At 39.8% G+C, this 22700-nt stretch overlaps 1 protein-coding gene across 1 annotated transcript in view; it reads right to left on the reverse strand.

Annotated features, from left to right (window-relative positions):
* Positions 1-260: 260 nt before the first annotated feature.
* Positions 261-22700, reverse strand: part of hmgcr (3-hydroxy-3-methylglutaryl-CoA reductase) — a 42146-nt gene continuing 19706 nt past the window's right edge. The window contains exons 14-20 of the mRNA XM_023343431.1: positions 19002-19159; positions 18774-18879; positions 18490-18660; positions 15731-15871; positions 15487-15645; positions 3154-3308; positions 261-653 (exon numbers count right to left, since the gene is read on the reverse strand). Coding sequence (XP_023199199.1) covers positions 581-653; positions 3154-3308; positions 15487-15645; positions 15731-15871; positions 18490-18660; positions 18774-18879; positions 19002-19159 — 963 coding nt within the window. The 3' untranslated portion in view covers positions 261-580. The remainder of the gene's footprint in view (positions 654-3153; positions 3309-15486; positions 15646-15730; positions 15872-18489; positions 18661-18773; positions 18880-19001; positions 19160-22700) is intronic.

Raw genomic sequence — 22700 nt, forward strand, 5'->3', positions numbered from 1 at the left:
TGAGATTTGGTTTGTTTCACTTTCACCCTTCTATTGTGCTTTGAAAAATGCAGTTTTGAGCCATTTTTGTCATTTAGGACTGCTAGAATTATTCCACCTCTTTGTCCTTGGATACATGCTAAAATGAATAACATGCATAAATAAATGTATATCCTCAGCCAGTATTGGATCATCTGGACTGTTGTATTTCTTAGTGGGTTCCCCCAGTTCTGACACAGAGCATTTTAGTAGCAAAGACTGATGAAAAAAGGAAACAACAATGTGTAAAAAGCAACTTTGCTGGTGAGTATGACTACCCAGCAAGAAACATTTATTGAGCTTAAGTCTTACCTTTGTACATCTCAGTTTGTGATTAGTTTGGCAAAATGCTTGATGACAAAATCACCAAATACAAGTAGATACAGTAAGAAAAACTGAGTTGCTTAAGATTTTTTTTATGTACTGAACAATAGTTGATCAAAATATGACCTTGTATAAAGAGCTGTGGAAGACAGGTGAGGTCTTTTCTTCATTGATAAATGATTAATCCGTTCAAACTGGCTTAATCTTTATGGCTTCCATCCAGTTTCTTGAACACGACCTAACTTCTGTCAGTCTGCATTGAGCCTCTCCTGCTGCATGTTCCCTGAGTCCCATGTAAGTCCACCTTAGATCTGCAAACAAAACATTATAATTATACTCTCAGTATTCTGTCCTGACAACTTTTAAGTTGTTCTGTTCAAAAGCATGCAACTATAAGAGCCTAACTCCAACACCCCATTTCTGAACAACCCTGCAGACTAAAGCAAAGTTATTCCCACAGGTCTCTTGTAGCTATGTATACAGGGGCTTTGTAGCCCTTAAAATGGGTTTTCATGGGTGTATTGATGAAGAAGAATCAGAGATGTGATTGTAAATATAGTTCCAAATGTAAGTATTTTCTCTTAGTATACTTGTATTGATAGTTTAAAAAAAAAGATTTCTCAAGTCCAAAAATTGTGCTGTAGTATCAACCAATATATTGTCTATACTGATCCATTTTGTTTAAAGAATCAAAGCAACACTCCAGGTGTGTTTTTGATGAGGCAATATCACTATAACCTGATGTAAATGCAAAAAAAAAAATGATTTTATGCAATACCCCCTTTGAAATGCAAGCTGTTCCATTCATTTTACTTATTAGTTTTGATAATGAGGTGATTGTGTACCAGTGAAAAAAAAGTTCCTTATGAAGGTAAAACTGAAAATTATTGAGAACGTTACATTCTTACATTACAGCTGGAATCTTTTTTTTTTAAACATGCATACATGTCATAATAAACCGAAACTGAACTACTAATTAAATTAGCTTTTTCAGGATGGGGAAGCTACAGTGGTATGTTGCTAATGCTTGTGCTAGCACATACAATGACAGGAACACAAGAGAACGGACCGGACTACATGGGAAATCAATACACAACTGAAGGAGGATTTGAACAAGTGGGGAATTTACAGTTAGGGCCAGAAATATTTGGACAGTAACACAATTTTCGCGAGTTGGGCTCTGCATGCCACCGCATTGAATTTGAAATGAAACCTCTACAACAGAATTCAAGTGCAGATTGTAACGTTTAATTTAAAGGGTTGAACAAAAATATCTGATGGAAAATGTAGGAATTGTACACATTTCTTTACAAACACTCCACATTTTAGGAGCTCAAAAGTAATTGGACAAATAAACATAACCCAAACAAAATAGTTTTTTTTCAATATTTTGTTGCGAATCCTTTGGAGGCAATCACTGCCTTAAGTCTGGAACCCATGGACATCACCAAACGCTGGGTTTCCTCCTTCTTAATGCTTTGCCAGGCCTTTACAGCCGCAGCCTTCAGGTCTTGCTTGTTTGTGGGTCTTTCCGTCCGAAGTCTGGATTTGAGCAAGTGAAATGCATGCTCAATTGGGTTAAGATCTGGTGATTGACTTGGCCATTGCAGAATGTTCCACTTTTTTGCACTCATGAACTACTGGGTAGCTTTGGCTGTATGCTTGGGGTCATTGTCCATCTGTACTGTGAAGCGCCGTCCGATCAACTTTGCAGCATTTGGCTGAATCTGGGCTGAAAGTATATCCCGGTACACTTCAGAATTCATCCGGCTACTCTTGTCTGCTGTTATGTCATCAATAAACATAAGTCACCCAGTGCCATTGAAAGCCATGCATGCCCATGCCATCACGTTGCCTCCACCATGTTTTACAGAGGATGTGGTGTGCTTTGGATCATGTGCCGTTCCCTTTCTTCTCCAAACTTTTTTCTTCCCATCATTCTGGTACAGGTTGATCTTTGTCTCATCTGTCCATAGAATACTTTTCCAGAACTGGGCTGGCTTCTTGAGGTGTTTTTCGGCAAATTTAACTCTGGCCTGTCTATTTTTGGAATTGATGAATGGTTTGCATCTAGATGTGAACCCTTTGTATTTACTTTCATGGAGTCTTCTCTTTACTGTTGACTTAGAGACAGATACACCTACTTCCCTGAGAGTGTTCTGGACTTCAGTTGATGTTGTGAACGGGTTCTTCTTCACCAAAGAAAGTATGCGGCGATCATCCACCACCGTTGTCTTCCGTGGACGCCCAGGCCTTTTTGAGTTCCCAAGCTCACCAGTGAATTCCTTTTTTCTCAGAATGTACCCGACTGTTGATTTTGCTACTCCAAGCATGTCTGCTATCTCTCTGATGGATTTTTTCTTTTTTTTCAGCCTCAGGATGTTCTGCTTCACCTCAATTGAGAGTTCCTTTGACCGCATGTTGTCTGGTCACAGCAACAGCTTCCAAATGCAAAACCACACACCTGGAATCAACCCCAGACCTTTTAACTACTTAATTGATTACAGGTTAACGAGGGAGACGCCTTCTGAGTTAATTGCAGCCCTTAGAGTCCATTGTCCAATTACTTTTGGTCCCTTGAAAAAGAGGAGGTTATGCATTACAGAGCTATGATTCCTAAACCCTTTCTCCGATTTGGATGTGGAAACTCTCATATTGCAGCTGGGAGTGTGCACTTTCAGCCCATATTATACATATAATTGTATTTCTGAACATGTTTTTGTAAACAGCTAGAATAACAAAACTTGTGTCACTGTCCAAATATTTCTGGCCCTAACTGTAAATCTTTTAGCTAGCATGTTTTGCTCTTACCTGTTATGAGTCATGTGACTCTTGACAAGGTGCCCAGCAGCCAGAGCACTCAGCAGTGAGAGCTCTCCAGCCAGCACAGTGGCACATACAATCCTGGCCAGCTGGCAGGCATTCTCCCCTGGGTACTGCTGACTGGCACCCTGGACTCCCAGCATCTGAACAAATACACGCACACGTTTGTTATAAAAATTATCTAAGTTCATTTACTTGTGAGTTTATTTTAAAGGTTATGTTTTCATATTATTATTTTGTGTGTTGTTTACTTGACTCCTTTTCTTCTGTGAAACACTATTAACCATTTTTAGGATGTTTGCCTGGAGGCTAGAGGCGTTTGCACATTCCTGTGTTGTCAGCTTTCTGTGGGGCTGATTGGTTGCGGTCAGCCTCATGCCCTTGTAAGGGCATGTCCACAGAAGGTTCCAGAACATCCTGTAGTAAAGGTCATTGGTCACATTCTTTGTGTGACTATGTGAAAAAGCCCAACCTCCTTTTTCTATACATAATAAAGAGCAATGCAGAGAAAGAGCTGGCAGAATTGATCCCAGACAGTGTTTGACGGCGGTTCTCCGCGTCTGTTTTCAGCTCTCTTCTTCTGCAGAAAAGTAATTTGTGTCTCTGGTTGATTCTTTGCAGGTTAGGACATAAAATAAAACTAACAACGTTATTTTTCTTTATCTTTGCAGAAACTTTCTATCGACTTCCATTCATTTCTATTGCCTAACCCCGACTAAACCAAACCATTACCAGTATATACTTAATCCTAAACTTTACATAAACTCAATTCAATGCAGCTTGCATGGAGCAACTTAAAGAGAGGAATCAGGAAGTCTAAAAGAGATTACAAGAGGAGGACGGAGGAGCACCTAGACAATCATGCACGTGCGGGGGGCGGGGGGGGCTTGACCCCCTGCACCTTTTATCCTTGATGCCCCTAGTGCCCGTTTTGAGTTTTCCTTTTCAATTTTTTATTTTTATCTGTATGTCAGAAGTCCTGCTTGTGTCCCTCAGCACTAATATTTAGCTATATATAATAATTTAGTAAAAATAAACTAGTCTGGCTGCCCTCAGTCTAATAATGACTCTCAGAGCCTCCATGTTGTTCAGACTCCGGGTCCATGGTGAGGAGGAGGCGGATCTGTACCTCTAACTATCAAATTATGGGCAAGAATATTTTTTCATACACTGGTTTGTGAATAAAAACAGGTCTGATGTTGACGTTAGAAAAACTGTTTCTATTTATATTTTGTCCTTGCAGTAGCAGGAAAAAACCCGCCTCTCCCCTAAACACAGAAATGCTTCGACTGCAGAAAAAACCTCTGACTTTAACTTCATCATTCTGCTAAATGCCCGGTTCACTACAGGCAGTCTGAGTCGGTCCACCGACAGGTAGAAAGAATGTCTGTCTTTATATCAGACATCCTGATATAAGACATGGTGTTAGAATAATGATCTAAGTTCATTTACTTGTGAGTTTATTTTAAAGGTTATGTTTTCATATTATTATTTTGTGTGTTGTTTACTTGACTTCTTTTCTTTTGTGATACACTATTAACTGTATTTAGGATGTTTGCCTGGAAGCTAGAAACATTAACATATTCCTGTGTTATCAGCTTCCTGTGAAACTAATTAGTAACGGTCAGCCTCGTGACCTTGTAAGGGCATGTCCACAGAATGTTCCAGAACATCCTGTAGTAAAGGTTTTTGATCAATTCTTTGTGTGACTGTGTGAAAAAGCTCAACCTCCCTCCTTGTAATCATAATAAAAGGCAGTTGGGGACGAAGAGCCGGCGGAGTTGATCACAGACAGTGTTTAACGGCGGTTCTCCGCATCTGGCTCTGCTCCCCTCTTCTGCAGAAAAGTAATTTGTGTCTCTGGTTGATTCCTTGCAGGTTAGGAACTAAAATAGACCCAACACACGGTACCGACTGTCACCGCGAGTTGTGACACAGATCAAAGCCCAGTACCACCTGGTACCACCTGCTGACTGTTCGCTCTGCTTCTCCTTAACGTTTCTACCAGGCGGTTTAAAGCCGCTGCTGATGGGATCTGGGCTGGAGGTTCGCAGCTGTAAATAGAAGTTATTGCAGAACCTCAAGTGTTAAAGGAAGATTCAGCCCAGAGCATTTAGTGTTCACAAAATAAACATCAGAGAAAATATTGTAGCAATAATTAGAACCGCAGCATAAAGCCAAACATGCCACAATGAAATGAATCAAAATGACCCTAAAGCATCGGGGGACTGACAGGGGCCACTGGGGGATTAAAGGTAGATTCCAGAGATGTGCATTGCAGCAGCTGTTCCTCCAGGGCCGGATCAAGGTAATATGGGGCCTTAGACAGAACCGCCCTCCCCCCGGAACCCGTCCTACTAAGAACCTCAGCATCACTAACATGTTTAAATATAGATAAGGTGAATCTGTGAGAGGGAGACCAGGTTCATTGGCCGAGTTTAAAATCAATCACTGATTATTGGTTATTTGCTGTGATGTATTTGTGAACAAACCCAATTCAAACACAAAGATTACACCATATTGTAGCCATGGTAACACAACAATCAAACTATCAAGATGATTCTTTAAACTTTTACAAAGTAAGCTTCCTAATTAAATCCTAAATGTCATTTTTTTCTCAGCCGAATGCATTAAATAAAATGAATGGCCCCTGAATATCTGGAGGCCCCTACCAGCAGCTACTGAGTTTTCTTTGCCTTTTATCCCAGTCTTACAATTCTACTTCTCAGAGGTGCTAACATCAAAAAATTATATAGCGTTAACCCCTTTGAGCTATTTTGATCTATAAATCAGTCTGCAGCCAAGTTGTTGTAGAGGTTAAACAGATATTATTAGGGTTTAATTAGTAAAATTTCAGTAAATTTACTTATTTAATAACTTCATAACCAGTAACCTTCTCTCCTCTGGTCTGTTAACAGCTACAGTCTCAGATCAACTCAGCCCTCCAGGACTGTCAGCAGCAGAAACAGAAACTTTATACATGTTGGGGAAAATATATTACATTTGCTTTGCATTGTCCCCACATGATGGCAATGATATATTAGGATTCAATTAAATTCTTGATTAATATGGGTTGCTGCTATGTTGTTGTACAGTTTTTAAGATCTTGTTCAATGTGCCCTTTTTTTAACTTTGAGCCCCTGCCCCTCCAAAGGTCTCTGCACGGCCCTGTAGACGATAACGGCAGGCAGGTTTGGGTGGGAATCCAGCACATCACCAACCAGTGGCAAAGCTAGACTTTTAAAGTTGGTGGGGCCAAGGAGGGGAGAGGGCCATCTCGAGGGGGGTGACAAAAATGAGAATGTGCATCTATATATAGATCCATCTATCTATATGCATGTATACACATGTATATATCAGAGGTGTATGTATACATACATATATACATATAATTCTAAAATCGTGTAGTGTGAACTGGGCAATAAGGAAATGAAGACGGGAATGGTCAGTGGAGAGTACCGGAGTTGAACCTTTTTTCATCCAGTGTCATCAATGGAAAGAGAAAAGGGCCGCAAGAAACAATAAAGCTGATAAATTAAAATTAGGTCGATGATAACTTTCATTTATCATGCGATTAATTGAGTCATTGTTTATCGTGACAGGCCTAGGTAGGACAAGTTAATTTCTCATCATATTCAACAAATAAAAGGGGGGTCATAATTTGAATACATAAAAATCTCCCTTTCACAGCTTTAGACACATTTAAAGACACAGAAGGTAGAATCATCTTGATTAAGGGTACTCTATATGAAGAGAGGTTTTTGCTTGGTAGTGTATATGGCCCAAACATGAATGACGAGGACTTCTTTGAGGTGCTTCTTAATCAAATTGCTGAGATGGATTGCCCAAACATACTTATCGGTGGTGATTAACTGGTCTTTATGCCTTCTCATGGACAGGTGCCCTCCCAAAACACCCAGTTTAAAATCTCTAGGGCAGTAAGAAATATACTAGAGGAACTGGATTTAATAGACATATGGAGGCATTTCAACCCCTTAACAAAAAGCTTCACCTTTCACTCATTGCCACATTCAACAATGACACGCATTAATTATTTATTTATTTCGAATCATTTGGTCCACTTTGTGGAAGAGTCAAGGATAGGAATTATTTCCCTCTCTGACCATACTCCCGTTAGGCTAGCGATGCAACCTCCCAGACCACTGGATCGCACCGCTTCATGGAGGTTAAGTAGATTGCTGCTGCTAAATGAAGACAAAAGATTTACAAAAATTGCTACAAGAGCAGATAGACTTATTTAGAACTCAATGACAATAATAATACTGACCCCAGGTTGGTATGGGATGCTTATAAGGCATATATGCGGGGGTTAATAATATCATATTCCAGTCGTAAGAGGAAAGAACGATTAGCAGAACAAAATAAAACTGAAAATAAAATTTAAAAACTTGAAGAGGAATATACTGTATCTAAACCATTTAAAATTCTAGGGGAACTAAAAACAGCTCGGGCTTCACTATCCGACATAATAAAGAAAGCTGAAGAGGATATATTATTTGCACAGCAAAATAATATATTCTAGCAAAATTCTTCAAACACGGCAACAAACCAAACAAATCTTTTGACAAGATTAGTAAACAAAACCCCTGGCACAAACTTTATAGCCTCAATTCAGGACGAAAACGGCCATTGTCATATGGATAACATAAATGAATGCTTCAAACATTTTTATGAAAAATTGTACTGTTCCGAAGTAAAAAAAAAAAAGATTCTCTAGAACATGAACTGCTGGATAACCTAGATATGCCATAGTTGGCACCAGAACAGGCAAACTTATTAGAAGGACCTATAACAACTCTAGAAATTGAAAAGGCCATCTCTTCTCTCCAATTTGGTAAAGCCCAGGTGCTGATGGATATCCTGTTGAATTTTTTTAAAACCTTAAAAGGCAAAATTAGTTGATTAATACAACCGGTCTTTAAAACATTTCTTTAAAAATCTAAACTACCTGATACCATGTATATGGCAAATATTATTGTAGTCCCAAAAAAAGATAAAGACCCAGAACAATGTTCGTTATATCGACCAATCAGCCTGCTTGGTGTAGACATGAAGATTTTATTCAAGATTTTGGCCACTAGATTGGAAAAGGTAGTCTCCAACATAGTCAGTATAGACCAAGCTGGTTTAATAAAAGAGCGTCTGTCATCAAATAATACTGAACGACTTATCAATATTATTCAACACCTTAATCAGACACAAATACCAGGCATCACTGTCTCAATGGATGCTGAAAAGGCCTTTGACTGTGTCGTACAGTGACGCAAAAAGTGGGTATGCACTGTATGCAACACATAGGGGCGATGTACTCGAGAGGTTGCAAAAACGATGTGGGTATTTTTTTTTCTAGGCAGCATTTTATGTACTTAACTGTTTGTGTATGAAATGATCAATAACAGAGGAACAGCACTGATTTTTCGCCCCTCCCTTCCTGCCAGCCGTTCTCCCCTCCCATACAGGTCGCTTGGGCACGTGTCCCTTCGCGAACATGCTGAGGCGCGTTTTTCTTTCTTCATTTGAATTTTAGGAATGTACTCGAGAACGCAGAGCTAAAGATGAGGTGCAGAAAAAAAAACTCTGGGGCACAAAACAGAAAATGGAAGAGGTGGAGGGATAAAGATATTTGAGAGACGAAGAAAAGCTTTTCAAAGTGGTAGAAAGACAATTGGTAAGTAATGTCACTTGTCGTGAAAACTGGTATAGAGTGGTGAGATCTTCCCAGGTAAACACAGAAAACAGATCATAAAGGCCTGAGAGACAAGTAATCTTGCATTTTGATTTACTGATTATAAAATATGTATTCTTGTATTTTGATTTATTAATGATTACTAAAATAAGGATTTTTGTATTTTTATTTACTGATGATTATACAGAGTTGATGTAATGAGAATCAGATCAAGAAATGAATAACACGATGAATAAATGGTGAATAGAATTAAACTCAGATGATTATTATAATAAGTTATGTTTGAATTAAATCAGAACAATGATTATGTTTAATGATTTATGGTGATCACACAGCATACACAGAATTGCAACTGAAGTAATCATAGATTGTATGAAGCATGGTGACATGTTGTTCTCAGACTGTGTTATAATTATAGTGGAGGTCAGGGCCAGTCAAGAGTCTGAGCTGAGCGGGAAGGCAGGGGGACTCCAAAGAGGAACTAGAATGTTTTCTTCAAAACCAGATTAGAGAAGTGAATCCAGATGGTCAGTGGACAAACAACAAAAAAGGAGAAGTGAGCAAGGCGTTAACTGCTGTCGGAAGGTTTAGTACTTTCCACGAAGCCATCGAACGTTCGAGAAGTCACTTAAGCCATCACTCCATACACAACTATGGGGTGAGAGAGTATAAAAACCCATGAAAAGAGGAACAAAGTATACTTAGTCTCTGGTGCTGAAGTCAGTATAGACCAAGCTGGTTTTATAAAAGAAAGTCTGTCATCAGACGCTCTTGTGCTGTGGTGGCGCAGGGGGTTAGCACGCCCCACATTTGGAGGCCTTAGACCCACGGACATCGCGGGTTCGACTCCTGGTCCCGACGACCTTTGCCGCATGTCCTCCTTCAAAAATGGCGCCGGCTCAACTGGCTGCCTGCAGACGCAGCTCCCATCGTGTGTGTGTTAATCTGTGTATAAAAAATTCTTGCTGTAACTGCGAAATAATTTCCCTGCTGGGATGAATAAAGTAATTCTTCTTCTTCAAGCCAACAAAAACATGCAGACAGAAGATCAGCAGAGGACCGCACCCTGGAACCACGGAGGAGCGAAGACTTCACACTGCTACAAGGGGGACAAGATCCATCGACCCTCAACCCTGGTTCCTGATTCAACAGCTGCTCTGTGCTCAACCCAAAGATCTCAAGGCTATTGCAACAGACTTGTTGCAGGAAAGACAAAGGTCACTGAGTGATGAAGATCTGAGTGTTCAGAAGACCACAATAAGTTCTGCTTTGCTTCTATTAAGAAGATGATTTTTGCCATACAAAGACAAAAACTCTAACCAAGGACAATGAAGTTTTCTGTTGCCGAGATCATCGACCATCTGGGTATGAGTTGAACTGCACCCCAAAGTCTCGCTCAGTAAATTAGTGACACAGTTTAGGGAAAGAATTTAGGAAATAAGGAAGGTGTTTTTTAATAATTTTAATTTCTATTCTTAATTTGTAATCATTGATAATTAACCCGTCTGTCGCTTACCCCTGCTACAAAGCTTGCTTAATAAAGATGCATTAAAATTCTAATAAGATTTGTGGACAGTGAAATTAATTGAGTCATCTATTGTTTTTAGTTCGTCTAATTAGTGTAAAATAATGACTTTGGGGCTTATGTTGAGCCACTAAAAATGATCTAGTTTGTAACAAGTGCACATTGTTGATAGAGAGAGAGCTACAATTAACAAGAGTGGTTATTGAAGTTATGCAGTTGCGAGGGCTACTCAGATGATTGCTTCTTAACTGAAAAGGGTCACAGCTCTTGGATTGTAGGTAGTTAAAGGGTAGACGAGTCTCTCTCCACACCAGCTTAGACAGATTATCTCTCCTAGACCTGTCTCAGGGTAAGAGTCGAAGGTTTAGAGATTTTCCAGACCCGTTAGACGGAGAGCTGGTCAGTAGTCAGTCCATGGGAGTTGTGAGGTTTAGGGTGGGGCTGGCTATTGTGCAATAACACAGTGTACCAACAAGACAGTTATAAATATTCAGGTTAGCTTAAGCTAGCCTAAAATGACAGGTGGTTGTTTTTGTCTCCGCCCCGTATTGAACCAATACAGGACTCAATTTATTCCATATTGCTATAAATGCCTGATAGACACACTTATCAGACACATCTCAACAATAATTGTAATAATAACGACCAAAACAAAACACGGGACATATTAAGGTCAGCTAAATCGTTATTGCGGGACCTAAACAGGACTCCCCAAACCCCCACAGACTGATGCAGTTGTCACGGTCGCTTAAAGAGTGACACTACACAGCCGTGGTGAGCTGCTATCAACCCGCGTCTTTTTAAAATGTCCACCCGATACTACACCGTCCTTAGAAAAAATACAGACGGAAGTGGGAAGACACACATTCCAGGCTAAACAATTACAGTGACGTTTGAAAGGGGCATTAAAAAAATATGTGTCGGCGATATTCAGTGGCACACAGTGGGTTGTTTGATATCAGACAGAATGGATCAGGAGAGGAACCGCAGACCCACCAGAACCTAAAGAACCAGACATCAGTCTCTTCATCCCTCAATCATGTCCTGAGACCGAAAAATAATATAAATGGCAATTTAAAGAACAAATCATACAAATAGATTATCCATCCATCCATTTTCTTCCGCTTTATCCGGGGTCGGGTCGCAGGGGTAGCAGCTTCAGAAGGGAGGCCCAAACTTCCCTCTCCTCGGCCACTTCTTCTAGCTCTTCCGGGGGAATCCCAAGGCATTCCCCGGCCAGCCGAGAGACATAGTCCCTCCAGCGTGTCCTGGGTCTTCCCCGGGGCCTCCTCCCGGTGGGGCGTGCCCGGAACACCTCACCAGGGAGGCGTCCAGGAGGCATCCTGACCAGATGCCCGAGCCACCTCAACTGGCTCCTCTCGATGTGAAGGAGCAGCGGCTCTACTCTGAGTCCCTCCCGGATGACTGAGCTTCTCACCCTATCTCTAAGGTAGAGCCCAGACACCCTACGGAGGAAACCCATTTCGGCCGCTTGTATCCGCGATCTCATTCTTTCGGTCATGACCCAAAGCTTGTGACCATAGATGAGGGTGGGAACGTAGATCGACTGGTAAATCGAGAGCTTCGCTTTTTGCTCAGCTCTCTCTTCACCACGACGGACCCGTACAGCGCCTGCTTGACGGCAGACGCTGCACCAATCCGCCTGTCGATCTCCCACTCCCTTCTTCCCTCATTCGTGAACAAGATCCCGAGATACTTGAACTCCTCCAAATAGATTAATAATAAATAAATACATTTTGTGTAGAAAACATTAAAAACGTTTGTTAGGATTGTGTAGGAAAAACGTTGATATCTTTTATAAATGAAGTGTTGCTAATACAGCTCCGATGACATGTTTGCATACGCCTCAGAAAGTATGTAGTTGTGCCCCTGTGTTTGAAGTACTAAGATTTGGACTTGGAGAAAATGTTATAAACTGGGTAAAACTTCTTTATAAAAAGCCCACAGCATCCGTCTTGACAAATGGCCTCTTGTCTGCACCCTTTGGATTGGGAAGGGGGATGGCGCAGGAAGCCCTGTTTCTCTGCTACTTTTCTCCTTGGCTATAAAGCCACTTGCAATTGCAATTAGACAAAGCAATGATATTAAAGGTATATTAATAGGAACAAAATTGTATAAAATATTATTATACGCTGATATACTTTTAACTTTGACAGACCCTGTGAAACCTATCCCGGGTCTAATTGACTATGTCAACAAATTTGGTAAGATATCTGGATATAAGGTAAATTACGTAAAATCAGAAATAATGCCTTTAAATGCCTGTGACAAGGGAGAACCAGCATTCATCAAGCCATTTCGATGGGATCCTACAGGATTAAAATATCTAGGAATACGCATTACACCTAGAATTAGCCAGCTCTACCCAGAAAACATCAATCCTATGATTATTCATATTAAGGATAAGTTGGTGAAATGGAAGAAGCTCCCCATATCCTTTCTGGGGAGAGTTAACCTTATTAAGATGATAATTTTCCCTAAGTTAATTTATCCAGTGTCTATGTTGGTTTTGTTTATTGACTCTGAAGATTTAGATGGAATAAATATCAGAATTTATTTGGGCAGGCAGGAAACCTAAAATTAAAACTGAAGTCTTACAACTTCTTAGAACCTCGAGTGGATGGGGTCTGCCCAAGGTTGAGAACTATGTACTGTCTTTACATGCAAGAATTATTTCACTGTGGGCTACCCAAAAACACACTAATCTATGGCTTGAGATCGAGGAAAGTGTTTGTAAACCTTGTCACCCTATAAATATGTTAAACAAAATCGAGAACTCCCACTCATTGTCAGAGATAACTTTCTAATTAATAATACTATTAAGGCATGGGGCATTCTGAGGAAAATGTTATGACAATAAAAAATTTTCATCTTTGACAACATTGGTAGTCAACCCTGATCTGACGGTGCTGGTCCTGATCTTAGGTTTTGGCAAGATGCTGACATTACTACAATACATGATCTAGGGAATAATGGAAAATTCAAGACATTTGAGGACTTAACACAATATGACATTGTCTCCAGGGATTTTTATAAATATCTTCAACTAAGGAATTATGTTAAGTGTTAAGGAGAAAAGTTATTATGTTAGCTTAAATTTTGGAAAAGCATGGCTCTCCTTTTCCTCCTGTTAGCCGGGTCGAGCGGATGTCATCAGGGCTGCAAAAGTACGGCGAAACAGAATGACGTCACAGATCACAGAGTTTAATTCATACTGAGCAATCGACAACAAAGCTGCAGAGATACAGAGATATGCATTTTCTCATAAAAATAAAAACACACACAAGGGGTAGACAGACAAACACAAAACACATAAGACAGACAAAGGCGCCCAAAATGTGGAGGAAAAGATGGAAAAACTCTCTCAGCCACTCTCCGGTACTGCCCTGAAATTTTAACCAAAGAGGCGTTTCCCTATTTAATATATGCAAAGGAGGCGCTCCGTTGTCTGACCAATTAGAACTCCCTCAGACCCCCAAAGAAAGTTGGGACTTCCTGATTTATAGCAAAGGTATCTGTTTTTTATCTAAGTAAAGGCGGACCACTTTGTGCCCATCTCCATCCGACCCGGGCCGAGAGGCGCCAAGAAGTCTCTGACCCCTTTCGGACTGTAAATTTTATTACTCTGTGTGTCAGCGGGGGAGGAAAAGGGCCCCGCCTGAACGTCCGCCATTGTGAGCTCCCCCATGCTCCACAGAAAACTGTTCCAAATAAAGTGTTGGCTATCCCTTTACACATGTTGTAAGATTAAGTGTATTTTTAGCATTAAATAATCATTTTCCTTAGCATAAGACAAAAACATAATGTTCCCAGGGGATTATTATTTATCTGAAAAACTATTCTTGATTATCATATATATGGGAGATTTGTGTCAAGATTCTACACTGAATTACAAGCCCTAAGGAAAATTATGGAGAATTTAAGATCAACCTGGAACATAACTCTGAAAAGCACAATTGATTCAGAAGAATGGGAAGACATTTTAACTCTGCCTTCCAGAATCTCAGTATGTAACCAATATAAAGAAATGCAATATAATATTTTACACAATGTATACATATCTCCATATATACATGTAGCAAGTACACACCAGGAAGTTCTCCAAACTGTCCCAAATGTAAAGAAACCACAGGGACTAAAATTCACTGCTTATGGGAGTGTAAAAATAGAGGCATTCTGGAGAGGAGTATGTCGAGAAATTAGCTCTGCTATAGGACAAACACTTCTCCCTAACCCAGTGCTGTGTCTCCTTGGGCTCATACCCAGTCACCTGGATTCCCACAAAGAGAGTGTACAATTCCTATTGATGAGAAAGTCAATGATGCTTAAATGGGTTGGTTGTGATGCCCCTACGACCCAGCTATGGAAAAACGTAACTTCTGAAATTATTGTATTAGAAAGATTGAGACACTGTCTGAATGGAAAATTCTATGTTTTTTAAAAAAGATGGGAACGTGTGCTTGAATATTTCAAAATTAAAAGACCAGTAATGTGAACCCGAATGATGTATATCTTTAAGTTTATATATAAATGGTTACTTTTCTCAAGTAATTGCTGTAACTTATGTACATGCATCCTGTTTTTTGCTTTCTGTATCGGTGTAATAAGTTTTGTCCTGCTATTGTTCTTTCCTCCTCCCCCCCCCCTTCTGTATAAATTTCAAAATACCTAATAAACATAATATATATATATATATATATATATATATATTAAAAACTCCCCCATATGATAAGAAACAATTCCTCACTTGAACCTGTGAAACTATAAAGGTAACCCAGATGAACAGTGTGTTTATGGAGCTACAGGAATCCTGCTAAAATTAGGCTGGTGTTTAACCAGCTCACCTGACAGCTGTAGAGCTGTAAATACAGTAATCTGTAATTACTGTACCATATTTTAATAAACCGATCCAGTTCAGTGCAACCATCAGGCCTAACAAAACCAGCTGTACCTGGTTAAACTGTACAGAGGAAACGATAATATTCATGCATGTTGTTTGCCAACTCAGCTTTACTATGAGTTAGTGAAACAGGTTTGCAGGCGTGTGTGTGGGCGTGTGTGTGTATACCTTGAGGCAGGCTTGTTGAGGGGGCAGGTTGGTGCCTCCTCCCACAGTGCCCACCTCTATAGAGGGCATAGTGCAGCTGATGTACAGGTCCTTCCCTGTTGGTCCTGATGGCTCCATGAGGGTAATGCAGTTACTGCTGCTCACTGACTGGGCCGGATCCTGGTAAACACACATGGAGAGACATGTTTAATGCTTAAGTGTAATAAAATAAAGGAATAAACATGATTAAAAAGAATCTCCTTACCTGCCCACAGGCTATGTAGATGGCAGCCACCAAGTTGGCAGCATGTGCATTAAATCCACCAATGCTACCTGCCATGGCTGAGCCAACCAGGTTCTTACTGATGTTAACTTCTACCAGTGCCTCAGTTGTAGTCTTCAAAACCTGAGGAATGGGAAAAACAGGGAAATTAATTGTGAGACAACCTTCATAGGTGTTTCTGTGTCCTGGAGATCACCATTCATACTGAGCACTGTTAATAGTGAGATATTTCTCCCTGCTGGCACCATATGCTTCCTCTGGATGAGGAATTCATCCAAGAATTTATAATTAAAGGCAATCTGCTGAGCTTTCTTAGATATGTTTTATTATAACATGGTCAACTAAATTTGAGTATATTGTATTATACATCTGGGGTTCCCCCGGAGGAACTGCCAACAGTGCTGCCTGCTTTGTCCAGATGACAGTGGGTTTGTTGAAGCAGGTGTATGATGGCATCATCAACTCCAACTATATGGCGATAAGCAAACTGCAGGGGGTCTTGATATGAACTTGTATTCTTACTCAGATGGGCCAACAGGAATCTCTCCAGGACCTTCATGCTGTGGGATGTTAGGGCAACAGGCCTACAGACTGACGGGTGAGTTTTCTTTGGTACCGGAACCAGGCAGGATGTCTACCCAACAGGTTGAAGAGATGCTGCAGAATCCTACACAGGGTGGGATGTCTGTTTGTCTGGGGTCAGGAGAAGAGAATGAGGAGTTTGTTCTTGAGCTGAACAGAGCTCATTTGCTCTGTCCCTACTTCCATCTGTTTGATCCTCCTTTTGATTGAAGCCTGTAATCTTCTTCATCCCTGACCACACATCTCTGATATTGTTCTTCTGCAGTTTATTCTCCAGCCTCTTCCTGTACTTCTCCTTGTTGTCTCTAATCCTGACTTTGAACTGTTTCTGTATACTCCTCAATAACTCCTTGTCTTGTTCCCTAAAGGCTCTTTTTTTTAACTTGTTTTAAAGTTCCTTTAGGTCACTGGTGATCCAGGGTTTGTTACTGGGGAAGCATCTCACTGTTCTGGTAGGGATGGTGCCGTCCACGCAGAAGTTAATATAGTCAGTCACACACTCAGTCATGGCACTGCTGTCATCTCCATGTGGCTGGAAGAGAGTAGTCCAATCAGTTGCTTCAAACTAGCCTGGAGGGCCTCTTCTGTTTCCTGTGACCATTTCCCAACAGTCATCTTCCTAACAGGCAGCCTCTTCACTAGGGGTTTGTATTCAGAGCAGAGAAAAACACGATTATGGTTCGATTTCCCCAGAGGAGGTTTTGGTTTGGAGACATATGCATCCTTGACATCAGTGTAAAGCAAATCCAAAATCTTGTTTTTCTGGGTGGAACAGCTGACAAAATGGTGAAACATTGGCAGCATAGAAGAGAGCGAGGCATGATAAAAAAATCACCAAGTATTGCAGATGCATTATCGGCAACAGTTCAGGGTGGAATTTAAACAACTGTCAAAATAACACTGGTGAACTCTCTTGGTAAATAATATGGTCAGAAACTTACTTCTAAGAGTTCAATGTCTAGGCTACAGAGATGACACTTCACAATAACATGTTCTGGATAACACCATCTGTTGTTCATAAACACCACTAAACCACCTCCCTTTTAAATCTGGTCTGCTGCTCTTAAATCTGTCTGCTCGAATAGTCAGGAAGCTTGGCAGAGAGACATTGGAGTCGGGGATACAATCCCGCAGCCATGTCTCCGTAAAGCACATTAATCTGCATTCCTTGTACTCTGGCTGAGTTCTTGTCAGGGCTTGAAGTTCTTCCATCTTGTTAGCCAACGATCTCACGTTGCCCATTACGATGGATGGTACAGATGGTTTGATCTTCCTCCTTCTCTCTCTCCTTTCTGCTGCTCTGCATCCACAATACCTCCATTTCAACTTCTCTGGGATTTCTCGCTTCAGCTGTGGTATTATTTCAGCTTTTAAATGTTGTTCAGCTGTTTCCTGCTGTATACCACTCTGTTGCTATAGTTGCGCATCATAACAAAATGGCAAAAATACGAAAAATATTGCCAAAATCAGTCAAAACACAGCATGCAAAACATGAATCAACAGCTGTCCAAAAAAGCTTTTTTCATCCAAAAAAGCAGTAATTAATGTTTGAAAATCAAATTTAAATAGTAAAAAAAAAAAATCTCAATGAAAACACAGAACTACTCCAACCTGCTGCCACCCTCAGTGGCACACGCTGTGATTTTATCAGTGAAAGGTCCTACACAGGGGCGGATCTACTGGGGTTGCAGTTGCCACACAACTGGTCCTACACATATAAAATTTTACCTATTTAGCTGGACTGAATTCGACTCTATATAAATAATCTGAACAAATGATAGGAATTTACTGAACTGAAGTAAAGATTGATTTGAAACAAGTTTAAATAGACTTTGGACAAAGCTGTATTTTTTTATATAATTACTTTGAAGATTTTAAGATCATGAAGGTCATTGGACATTTTTATTTAAGGGCGCCCCTCAACATGACCTTGAAGTGAGGGAAGGAATGGAGAGAGATGGGGAGGACTTATTTTATTTTTTGTTGGCAGCTTTAAAAACAAGATTTATATCACCAGGCTACAAAAACTATGGAAATAATTTACTGAACTGTATGCACGTGATGAGAAGAAAGCATAATAAAATGTGAAAGCAAAGTAGAACCTTCATAGCCGTTTGGTATAAAGAGTTAGCAGCACTTGTAGGCCTGACTCCTCTTACCTCTTGGACCACCTTTGCAGAGATGGTAGCTTCACAGACAGCAGACTTGCCCCTGCCTTCGATCCAGTTGATAGCAGCAGGTTTCTTGTCTGTACAGTAGTTCCCACTGACTGCCACTACCTGCAGCTCAGGGAAGTGCTGCTGCAGCCTGCTCAGAGCCTTTTCTGTGCCCTGCAGACAATCAAGTTTTCTATAAAACAAAGGTTGCTTATCATGTCAAACACTGCATTTATATAAAGTGATGAATTCAGTTGATATGTTGAAGACTATTTTCTCATGGTTACCTTAGAGATCATATTCATTCCCATAGCATCTCCTGTCCTGCACTGGAAGCGTATGTAAAGATTTCTCCCAGCCAGACCAACCAGCAATTTTTGTAGCCTAGCAAATCTGCCAATAATAAATGCAAAAATCATAAATTATTTGTAGAAGACGAGAAGAAGTGATTACTGGTATTGGTCCTTAAGCACAGTTTATGTAGCGAGTCTGTACAGCTACACCAAGCGGTTTACCTGCTGCTGTTGTCAAATGCCTCTGTGATGTCCTGAAAGCCATCTGGACTCTCCAGCCAGGCCTTGACCTCAGCAGCCTTGCAGGCAGATGGGAGTCTGACCACAGGACCACGAGTCATGCCATCAGACAGGATGCAGCTGCTGGCTCCTCCAGACAGCTAAAGCAAGGAGACAAAAAGGATTAAATAGATATACTTGGAATTATAAATGTCTAAATGTTTAAAAAACAAAACTAAAAACAAAGGTGAAATTGTAGCAACTGGTACAATTTTCCAGGCAGCACAGGCGAGCAACGGCAAAGATTCTCACTCTGGTAGCAAGTGAGACAACTGGCAATAAACATGACTTCAGACGGGATAGAGGAATGACAAGGATCCAACAGGGAAACACAGACACAGGTTGGGTTAAATACACAAGGGAGTAATTAAGGGAAAACAAGACAGCTGGAGACAATCAAGGGGTAGGTGGGACAACATGGAGACTCAACTGAACACAGGAACCTAAATAAACACATACAAAAAAAACACAAATCCTTACACATTTTGTGAACCAAAACAAATAAAATCATAAATATTTTACTGTATTGTATGCTACCTGTATGAATACCGCAGAAAGTAGAAGCACTTCACAATGTGGAAAAAAAAATATATTTTGGATCTGCCATACGGGGTGTAAAGTAATAAGTTACATTTACATTTATTGATGAAAAATTGCCTAATTTTTACAATTTGCCTAATTTTTTCTTTAAGTTGTTTACAAAAGCTGAACTTTTACTTTTCCTTGAATTTGTTTTGAATAAAGTTACTCAGTTACATTTGAAATCACATTTATTAACGAGTAAAGATTTTTAAAAAAACAGCATTGATCTTTTGGCTGGGTTCTTATGGTGTTGCATCAATGGGAAGACAGAGGAGCAAGGAAAACCAGTCAAGTTTAGTTCAAGTTAACTTCTGAGAAAAAGAAAAGCCCTTGCTGAATTTAATGCATCAGTTTAACTGTTTAACTGTTTGTTAACCTGCTGCATAAGCAGCAGGTTTATGATACATTGTAAACTTGAATAATATTTAAACAACAAATCAAAATGTCAATTTTATCAGGTACTTGTGATTATAATTTGTATTGACTAAAACTGAAAACAGAAGATCGGGTGCTTAGTTTGGAGTCGGTTATTTAAAACTATTAGATGGGAGTAACAAACAGCAGCTGATATAAGATATTGGAAATCAATGTTCCATTAAAAATACCCATAATATTTTCTGTTGCTTTTTTATTTATAAATGTGCTCATTTAAATAAATATAGCTCAACACCAACATGTTCTCATTTCCTTTGTGATGACTGAACTTTGTTTTGCTCATCACAAAGTAACTAAAGTAAAATTGTGAAGAGGTATTTGTTACTTCTAATATTAGTAACTTTACTTGTATTCAAGTGCAATTTTTAAAAATCAAAATAACTTGGGCAAATTAGTTATTGTTTTCTGCATTTTATCAGGTTTTGATTTAGCTTGTATTAAAAATTCACTGTCTCACTGTGTTTTCACAGTTTTTATTTTAAGGTCAGTTAATGATAAGCAATTTATTGTTTACGGAGCCCTATAACGGACATGAGGAGAAATTTTCTTTTGCGTTGCCTCGCAAAACTATTGCGTTCCCTCGCAATATGCTTACTGCAATATTTGCTGGTCTATTTTGTATACAGTCACAAATGTCAATTTAGAATTTCAAATATATACACATTTAAAGAGCCTCAGTGTTTATTATTAACTCTTTGGTGCAAAAAATTGATTGAAAATGAAAGCCTTATGTTATAGCAGAAAGTACAATGGCCACCGTAAGAAAGGCTTACAGTATTATAACTTGTGCAGTATATTATGGCGAAAGAACACAAACGTTTAACATACGGTAAGTCATGTAGTTGATTTATCTTTCATTATGACTGTTTTACTTGCAATTAAATTAATTTTAAGTATATCTGTAAGTTAGTTTTAAAAATATATCATTTTTATGCAGATCAGTTGTAGTTTGTGTTAGTAAAACTATAATTTTCTCATACTTTTAGACCACAAGTGCAGCAAAGAATAAGGAACACTATATAATAGTCGAGGAAATTCCCTCTGACTCCTTTGATGATGAATATAGTGACATCAGTGATGAGGAGTGGCTGTCAGAGAACGCTAGAAACATAGATGTGGACAATGAAGGAGATGCTGACAGTCAGGTTGCTGAAAGTCAAGATGATGAGGGCCAGGATGATGAAAGACAGGATAAAGAGAGAGGTCAGCATGGGACCTGAGGAAAATGTCCATATGGTACCTGCTCAGAGAAATGTTCACCAGGGCCATGCTGTTAGAATAATTATGTTTTGTTATCATTCTTACATAAGTAGTTACTAGTTTGTTTTTCATTTAAAGGTTTAGTATTCACACCCCAGGGAGGAAGAATCTGTTAAACCATGTGAAAGACAAACTTTGCTTTTTCCCTGAACTTTGAAGCTGCAGCTGCTTTCTAATCTAGGGATCCTCCTTAAAGGGCCTGTGTGTTAGTTTCTGTGTTCTTCCTTGTTTCAGAATAGCCAGTCTTTGATTTATCACTCTCCCACATTTCACTCTCAACTCCCTTCTTTCTCCTGCTTAATAAAAAGACAGGCTCTGCTGCAGGGAGTCAGAACACATGGTGAACGCCTTGAAGAAGTGGTTTGCTATGTTTTCTCCTTCTGCAGAAGCTTGGTTGAAAACTCATAAATGTTGTCTGTGGTTTTTTCTTTGTATTTAGGTAAACAAAATACCTATCACATGCCTGCACTCAACCTTGCAAATATGTCTGGAAGATCCAAGACAATAACTTTGATGGAGACTTGCCACCTTTTCTAGGAGACAGGAGAGTAAATGTTGACGGAAGAGAACCAGTTGATTTCTTTAGGTATTTGTTTCCCTTAGATCTCATTCTACAAACAATCAAAGCACGTAGATTCACTCAAAGATAAAACATAAAAAACAAATGAAGGGCAACATGCTGTACAATATTGACAGTTATTTATAACTGGCGCAACTGAGTATCGGGAATCTCTGGATCCTTTGGCTCTGCCCCTGCTACTCTGGCCGAACACACAGAGAACAAGTAGGCTCTGCCTTTATTGTTTTTATAAGCGCGTAACCTTCTGTTTCACAAAGTAGTGCCAACGAAAATACAATAATAGCAAGCATTGTACACAACACCACCACTCGATGGTGCCACACATTCTAGCCATAACATTATTTTCCAAACATATAAGAACAAAATTTTTCCATCTTGGCTCTTGTGGCAGATTTTGCAAACACATCTGCGACCATGTTTTCTGACAGTAAACCAAAACAATTTTACCCTGCAAAACATTGGACCTTATGAAATGGTATTTAATCTCCACATGCTTGCTCCTCTAGCGATTCACAGGGTTCTTTTCAAGGCGTATTGTCTCTTGGTTGTCTTCAAACACCTTTGCTGTTTGCTCAAAACTGTGGTCCATGTTCTGTAGTAGTTGGGATAGATAGAGCGCTTCTTGGATGGTAGCTGCTAATGCTACATACTCAGCCTCACATGTTGACAACGAAACTGTTTGCTGTTTCTTTGTTTTCCTTGAAACGACGGCTCCATTTGGACATACACAATACTCTGTAGTGCTGTTCCTGTCAAGAACATCGTTGGCCCAGTCGGCATCAAAG

The sequence above is a fragment of the Xiphophorus maculatus genome, chromosome 12 (assembly GCF_002775205.1).
Source record: "Xiphophorus maculatus strain JP 163 A chromosome 12, X_maculatus-5.0-male, whole genome shotgun sequence".
Taxonomy (NCBI): domain Eukaryota; kingdom Metazoa; phylum Chordata; class Actinopteri; order Cyprinodontiformes; family Poeciliidae; genus Xiphophorus; species Xiphophorus maculatus.